General features: G+C 42.8%; 1 protein-coding gene across 1 annotated transcript; it reads right to left on the bottom strand.

Annotated features, from left to right (window-relative positions):
• Positions 1–3,387: 3,387 nt before the first annotated feature.
• LOC142846659 (CD209 antigen-like protein 2) lies at positions 3,388–7,699 on the bottom strand. The gene is made up of 5 exons (XM_075967532.1): positions 7,696–7,699; positions 6,036–6,125; positions 5,222–5,290; positions 4,653–4,804; positions 3,388–3,501 (listed from the first exon to the last, which is right to left on the bottom strand). Exons 1-5 carry the CDS (start codon positions 7,697–7,699, stop codon positions 3,388–3,390), a joined length of 429 nt encoding a protein of 142 aa, XP_075823647.1.
• Positions 7,700–8,126: the final 427 nt, after the last annotated feature.

Genomic DNA, 8,126 nt, shown 5'->3' with positions numbered 1-8,126 from the left:
CTCGCAGACAAAGGGCCCACCCTGCTTGCTGCAGGCGGGCTCTGGGGACAAAGAAGCCCCCGAGCTCCCCTTTACCCTACGCTTTGGGTTAGGACCCAGCGCCCAAGCAGGCCGAGCAGGGAGGCGCTCTGCCACCGAGGAAGGGAGGGGGCAAGACATTTTTTTTTAAAGCAGAACTGTCCTAGAATAGATGGGTGGGTCATGTTGGGAATGCCACACCATTATGCACATTACTGTGAGACAGGCACAAGAGATACTACTACTCCAAAATGGAGAAAGGTGGTTGCAGATCTGGTCTTGACGTAAGAGTGCTTGCTGGATCTACACTAGTGTCTCCTGTAACTCCAACTCCTGGAGATTATATGCCATCTTCTGCTTTTCACTGGCATGTACTCATACACACAAGTCCCTGCATGCATACACGTAATTTAAAATAATGATGAAAATGTTAAGAATATATTGCATACATGTATGAAGTTTTCAAAGATTATTTTTTTTTCAAAATTCACAGCCTGAAAGAATATTTCATTTTCTATCCTATTTATCCTAGCTAGGCAGCCAGATGTCTCTGTTATTTCTTAGTTTTTGAAGATGCTTGTTCTGCACTTCCTGTTTGATCAGGCACTATTATAGCCTTCTCAGGCCTTTGATGGAGTTGAAGATTAGATAGTTATAGCTTCAGGTTTTCTTGCTACCAAATTCAAAAAAGAAACCCAAAGAAGAGTTAAAAAATGTCTAAAATTCTGTACCTAGTCCACTTTATATCCTAACTTGTATTACCAACTCAAAACTATTTTTAAACCTTAAAACATTTTTAGATAAATAATTTAAGTTTTTGTGTATCTAAGCCTTATACACTTTACACTTCTTTTGTATATCCTAGCCCTTCAAAGATGGTTTCTGTATTATGTTTAAGCAGGTAAAATATACAGCACCTGTCTTGTGGTCTTTCTAGCGTTATTTCTTTATGTCTGTAGCCAGAGTTTTCAGGGGGTCTCCCAAACCCGATCTCTGTCAACCTTCAATGAATCCACAGCCCTTTGTTTTCTGTGGAAACAAAAACAAAACCTCTCCCCCAACGAAATACTTTTTCTGACTTCCACTTTAAAGTTAAGGCATTCCTAAAGGAACTAGGCTCAGTTCCGCCAAATATCTTTTAGTCATTTTGTAATGCAAAATATATTTAATGTCCACCAAGAGTTCATACTTTTCAAAGGTCAAAATTCAAAGTCTCTTTACACTCAAGGAAATCTTTTAGCATGTGTAAAACAAAACCTAAAAGTTTGCAAACTCTACAGATAAATGTCACAGAATTGGCAATCTCACCCCAAAAAGAGGAATCTTTTCATGAGATGACGTAGTGGAGAAAGGCACTCATTGCTAAACCCGATGACCTGCTTTTAATCCCTGGGGCTCATATGGTAGAGGGAGAGACCGACTCCAGTAAGTTGTTCTCTGACCTCTGTACAGATGTTGTGATGCACATACCCACATACAAATAAGCAGATTTAATACAAGTTTAAAATTTCTTACCAGTATATATATCATACGTTGAGTGTATCCCACCTACCCTGTTCCTCCCATCGTACCCTCTCCCGCTCTTTCTCCCTTTGTTTCCCTAGAAAACTTTATTTCCACTTTTTATTTAAAATATGCATACATGATGTATGTGACTATATAGGAACTATGAATGGGATAGCATACATGGTATTTATCTTTCTGAGACTGGTTGGAATCGTGTAATGTGATTATTTCTAGTTGCATCCATTTTCCTTCAAATTATGTTGACTTTTGATGGAGAAAAATGCTATTCTATTGTTTGGGCCAGTTTTTATGTCAACTTGACACAAGCTAGGGTAATGTGAGAAAAAAAACACCAATCTTAATTGAGAAAATACTTCCATAGGATTGGTCTGCATTCAAGTCTGTAGGGCATTTTCTTTATTGGTGGTGATAGGGGTGGTGCTATACCTGGGCAGGCAGTCTTGGGATGTATAAGAAATGAGAGTGAGTAAGCCACGGGGAGTGAGTTTTTGCCCTTACTTCCTTTGAAGCTGTAAGATGAACTAAATCCTGACCTCCACAAGTTACCTTTGGTCATGGTGTTTATCACAACAACAGAAAACTTTCTTTATTTCTCCATTATTGGCCATAGTGTGGATTTCATAATTTAATTTTTTATGAATAGTAGGGGCAATAAACTTGCTTAAGTATATCTGTGATGGCAACAGGTCTTTCTTTCTTTCTTTTTTTTTTTTTTTGATTTTTCGAGACAGGGTTTCTCCATAGCTTTTTTGGTTCCTGTCCTGGAACTAGCTCTTGTAGACCAGGCTGGACTCCAACTCACAGAGATCCGCCTGCCTCTGCCTCCCTAGTGCTGGGATTAAAGGCGTGTGCCACCACCGCCTGGCTAACATGTCTTTCTTTGAAGAGAGATGTGGGAGACACATCTGCCACACCACCAGTGATGGAAGCAAAAGTTGATTCCTAAACCATCATTTGATTGGTGGATTAATTCCCTGGTGCTATAAGGCTGCCGTCAGAGCTGAAGTAATTGGAAACAATCACCAGTAAATGTTTACAGGGGAGAGAGATGGAAGACAAATGAATGAAAGGAAAAGATGTAGGGAAGGGATAGTGTAGAGCCTCTGGTACTGTGGAGATAAACATAGCAATGCAGACCATCTAATCTCAGCAAGGAAGACAGCATTTTAAAGATAACCACATAACCCCTGAGGATATCCCACACTTAGTCATTCTATTAAATTGTGAGCAAAGGCCAGAACAGTAACCACTAAGTCAAGAAGGGTCTGGATATATCTGAGGGAAGGCAGCAGTGGACCAGCCCCCCAGGGGACGAGGGACCTGATAAAAGATAACAGAGCTATTGCTAAGAGCTTCTTGCCTGAAAACAAGGAGAAGGAATTGGCCTAAGTGTGGATGAAGTTTGGTCATCTGTCAGGGAGATTGGAGCTGTGAGGGCTGATGGGAGAACCTGGACATCAGTTGTTGGAGCAGGATGCTGGGGACTTCTTGCAGATCCATAATTTCTCATTTTTGCAGTTGTCTTTATTCCAGCCATGATCTGTAAGTTCTGCGCAGTCAGTCTCTGAATGGTCTTCATTTTTCCATAAGGTCCAATATTTTTTAAAGCTGCAAAACCCATGCACACTGTGAACATGTGTCCCTCCCCTAATCCATAAACCAAATTTGAAGCTCTTGGAAACTAGATGTCTTCATAATTTCCCTGAACTTGAGCATGAATTCCCCCTTTCCACTCAGTAAGTGACAATTTTTTTTTATGTCTAGGGGATAAAAACCCCAGGCACGGATATTAGCATTTCAGACACCAGCCCATTCACCCCAATTTTGCCCTTGTTTTTTGATCTACCTTGGTGACAAAGGTGAATTATCCACCCATTGCCATGAGCCTTCATGTTTCATGTCTGACAACCCAATCCAGAAATTGCTTCTAATCTTAAACATCTTCTGTAGAAAGTCCTGGAAAGGGAGAAAAGTAGTTGAGATACAGTTGAATGTTTAATTTTCCATCCAGTGTCCTTGTAAAGTCTAGATGGAAAGTCCTATTTGCAGTTAGTTCTTCTAGGGAACTACACCATGCACTCTAACAAGTGTTCAGGAGATCTGAGTCCTCCCATTCCTGTGCCCTATAAAGAAATGACTTGCACAGAGAAGTGCACAAATGGCCTCTTGTTGTATACACTTCTTTTCACTGCATGTTTCTCTGGTTTGTGAGTTCTGAATAGTCCTGTAGAAGAAGCGGCGAGCCACTTCCTGCCACATGGCTCCTGGCTGCCTGGTTAGCGGCCAGGAGCGGGGCGGCAGGAATGCATCCCACTGCTCCCTACTACATGGTCCCACTTGGATTTACTCATGCCTGGTCATGAATGTGTGAGCCATGTTCTAGCAATTGGTCAATGACACACAGACGAGTTTTCCCTCTAGAAAGTGAGTTATTACAGACCAGCCAATCTATCACTAGGCATTTTTTATATTTCCAAGTCTTCCCCCAAATCTTACACACACGTGGTCAAGACTTGTTTGGGGTGTGTGTGTGTGTGTGTGTGTGTGTGTGTGTGTGTGTGTAAGGCATTTGTGATGCCCCAATTCATAGCTCTCTTTCATTCTGCCTTGAAAATCTATATGGTTATCCTCCTCCAACTGCTTATTAGGTAGTGAGATGCATGCCCCCATCTGTATCACGTCACTTCCCTCAGGTGAAATGGACAGGGCAATTGCACACATGAACTCACAGTAGCTGCACAAGATCAAGTAAGCAGAATTTTCAGCCTAGACAGGAGGGGACTCATAGAGTTCCAACCTTCACTGAAGTACTATGAACAATTGAAGGTGTTTAAGGAAAGAAAGTCAGTTTTTTTTAAGATGCATAGCTCTTGAGAGGCTACTCATGCCCTAGTATATAGCCTTATACCTTTGTACATGTAGGCAGCAATAGGGGGACTCTATGAGTTTAGAAAGATAAAGTATATGAATTTGGAAGGGGAAATTATTTAGGACAAGAAAAGAATTGAGGGGAGATGTTAGGGGTAGGTTTAGTCAAGAGGCACGATATGATGAATGAAATCCATAAGAATAAAAAGATGCATGTCCTACTCCATGATTAAGCATACCTGCTCCTCATAACTTTCAATGATGATTAGTTGGGCCCCCACTTCTTGGCAAGCCCTGAGGGAATCACTCCAGTTACGTTTAGTTATGGAGAAAAAGTAACAATTTCCATTGAAGAACATCCAGTCCCAGGAGCAAGGACGGCACAGGGAATCTGTTGGAAGAGGCTAGTTAGAATAAACTCACACTCGGTGGTCTGTATTCTCCTGTCTGCTCAGCCCTCCAGCCCTCCAGAGTCAGGAACCCCCAAGCATCATCTTGGGAAGATGTTACCCTCTCGACTTCCCAAGTCCTTCCTCATCCTAAAGGAATCCAGGAATCCTGGCCCCATCTCATTCCCAGTGGGAGAAGCAGAAGCTAAAATCTCAGAACAGACTCCAGGAAACTGTCATAATTGAATCCTTATTATATATACTTTCTTGTGAATGCTAAAAAAAACCTGTTTTGGTGTTATTCTGTGTTTCCAATTGACAAGGGAGAGCCTTAAGGCTTAAAAGGGTCAAACTCAACCAAAGTGTCCTCACATGAATACCCATTAAGACACTTGGACAGCCAGCTTCTGATTACACACCGACTTTAGGCTTCAACTGCATGAGCTCCTGGTAGATCTCCTGATCCTGGGTGCAGGGAACCTTTGGAACTGTGTCAAGACAAAAAGAAAAAGGAACTACAACTATTAAATACCTACATGTACCATGGTCTACACTGCCTATATAGGAACATAGTAACTGAGAGCCAACCATTGCTATACAACGCTTGAGGAATGATGGGCTGAAGAGATGGGTTAGTTGGTAACATCTTGCCCTGTAAACACAAGTACCTGAGATCAATCTCCCAGAACCCACATTCTGAAAACCAGGCATGTTGGTCTACATTGGTAATTCAGTCCTGGAAATTCAAGAACAGGTGGATCCCTTGGGTTCTCTGACCAGCCAGACTCACTTATTTGATATCTTAGGGCCAATAAGAAACCATTTTCCAAAAAACAAGGTGGGCAGAATCTGAGGAATGACCACTGAGGCTGTCCCTCGGCAATTACATACATGCACACACAAAGTGTATGCTCACCCCTGGAGGTGAAGTGCCTATAAGCACACACACACACACACACACACACACACACACACACACACACACGCACACACCCACCACAGAGAGAGGAGTATTTCACCACCCAGAAAAGACTAAATTACAGAGGCAAGTGTAACAAGCACCCTCTCCTGTTCCTCCTCCATTTCCCCTGCTGTATAGGCTTCAGGAGTTCTGAGATATGCTTAGAAGTCGTGGAAGGACCAGGTTCCAATTTTGGTCTTGTCTCCCTTCTAGATCTGGATGCATCAGCCAAGAGACCAGCATTAAGAGCCAAAGTACTCAGAGCATCTGACCTTGGAGAAGAAATGCCACAAGGACCCCAGAGAAGAGAATGAGGAAAAGCAGCTGCAGCACCAAGGGGACCAGGTCATGTCTCACACACCCTGTGGAAGAGAAGGATGGGGTTTCAGCACACATGTGGTCTGTGTCACCTGGTCCCGCAGTCACACGGGCCACCAGCTAATGCCTGCTCAGACACATGACTTTAGGACTCAAGCTTCTAGGTTCCCATAGCCACAAGTCTAGGTCTTAATCTCCCATGACCCATGAGTACAGAATTCCATCTTCCACTTCACAGGAACAAATATCTAGGAATCATCCACTCCTCCTCAGCTTCTCTCTCTGTGCAGTGACTATAAAACTGTTTGATCCAGAAGCTATTTGGAACCCAGAGCTTGACACTAGTCACCAGCTTCTTATCTGTTCAAATCAGAGGAGAAAAAAATAAGAACCTGTCCAGACTGCTAGTAATAGCCCACTAGAAACTGATGGTGAGATCAATTGCTGAAGAGATCACACAGTTTAACCACAGGACACAGAAAATTCAAATTGACAGTGCCTTGGAAACCCCCTCCCTGCTTACAAGTTTTCACAGTCCTGGAAGGCGCTGTGCTGATTTCTGGGGGTAGAAAAGCCACCAACAGTCTCACCCAGCTATGAACACTGAGAACTACAATGGTGACCAATGTGGAAAGATATGGCCACTGATGCAATTCAGGGAGCCAACCACTTTCTGGTTGGAGCTCATGCCCACAATGGAAATCTAGCCAAGAATGTATACACCTCAGTAGTCTGAGGCCCTAGCGGTTACCTAATAATTGTTTGTCCATGTGGACATGGTATGAAACTACTTTCTAAATGCTCTATATTCGGTGGATTAGTATATCTCTCAGTCCTCATCAGAGAAATTTCTTTGGGCGGTGGATGGTGGTTAATACAGGGACTCATGACCAGTTAAAGTGCAGAAAATAAGTGTCTGTGGAGTGCTCAGCTATAAATGGGGCATCCATGTCACAATCCTCCCCACAAAGCAGAGAGAGTGGGAGGACCGAGTGAAATAACATCTTCTGGACATGACAAGGACCCCTGCACTCATGAACTCCCAGAAGCCGCGGCTTCCTTCACATCTGTCAGTTCAGAGTTTAATAGATCAGGAACAAATCCAAACTCTGTCCCCATATTGTAGAACACAGTCCTCTGAGCAAAACAGCTACCATGCTAGTCCCAGCACTCAGGAGGCAGAGGTAAGTAGATCTCCATGAGTTCAAGGCCAACCTGGTCTGCATAGTAAGAATTACCAGGGCAACATGGAGAGACCTTGCTAAAAAAACAAATCAAATAAAACATACACCCACAAACAAAAAAAAACTGTCACCATCGCCATCAGATCAGATGTGCCTACTTAGAAGATTCTATCAAGAAGGGACTTTCTGACCATTGACATTCTCTCATCAGAGATAAGAAAGGTCATTGGACCCTCACCCAAGATTTCAGCAGGTCCTTCCAGACAATCATGGAATTCTAGCCCAATTGCACATAGCCTTTGGGGGTCTCAGTGATGTTAACTGAGTAGGGCTACATCCATAGTACTATGAAAAAGCTGCCAACCAGGCTGCTGAAGACTTTCAGTGTATCACGCTCAGGTCACCCATGTTTCTCTAAGTAATCACTTACCCATGCTCGGTAAGTAAGCCCAATAAACCCATTAGATCCAAAGTGTAAATTTTTGTGGAACTGTTCTTTGGGTTTTGGTTGTGACCTTATGAGGAAGGAGTTTATGTCTCTCTTGGGAAGGAATTCTCACAATACCCTAGAATCTATCTCCTTCTTATCTGGACACATAAATGTGCTATCTGTCTGTCTGTCTGTCTGTCTGTCTATGTAATCTATCATCTGTCTATATATTATCTATATGTCTGAAAATACAAATGATAGTATGAGTGGAAATCATATATAAAATAAAGGAAGAGAGCCGGGTGATGTGGCATATGCCTAGTATCCCAGCATCTAGGACGTAGAGGCAGTTGGATCTCTGAGTTCAAGGCTATTCTGGTCTTGAGAGCAAGTTTCGGGACAATCAGAGATACACAGAGAAATCCTAGGAG

The sequence above is a fragment of the Microtus pennsylvanicus genome, chromosome 1 (assembly GCF_037038515.1).
Source record: "Microtus pennsylvanicus isolate mMicPen1 chromosome 1, mMicPen1.hap1, whole genome shotgun sequence".
NCBI lineage: Eukaryota > Metazoa > Chordata > Mammalia > Rodentia > Cricetidae > Microtus > Microtus pennsylvanicus.
The sequence above is the reverse complement of the archived record's forward strand: the minus strand, read 5'-3'. Positions and strand labels throughout refer to the sequence as shown.

What these genes read in the sequence shown, in the direction of transcription:
- LOC142846659 (XM_075967532.1), bottom strand. An exon ending in TGTGGCATTTCTTCTCCAAG is followed by an intron (nt 5,291 to 6,035) that starts GTCAGATGCTCT and finishes GTCTTGACACAG; the next exon opens with TTCCAAAGGTTCCCTGCACC. An exon ending in TTGAAAGTTATGAGGAGCAG is followed by an intron (nt 3,502 to 4,652) that starts GTATGCTTAATC and finishes CTCCCTTTCCAG; the next exon opens with GACTTTCTACAGAAGATGTT.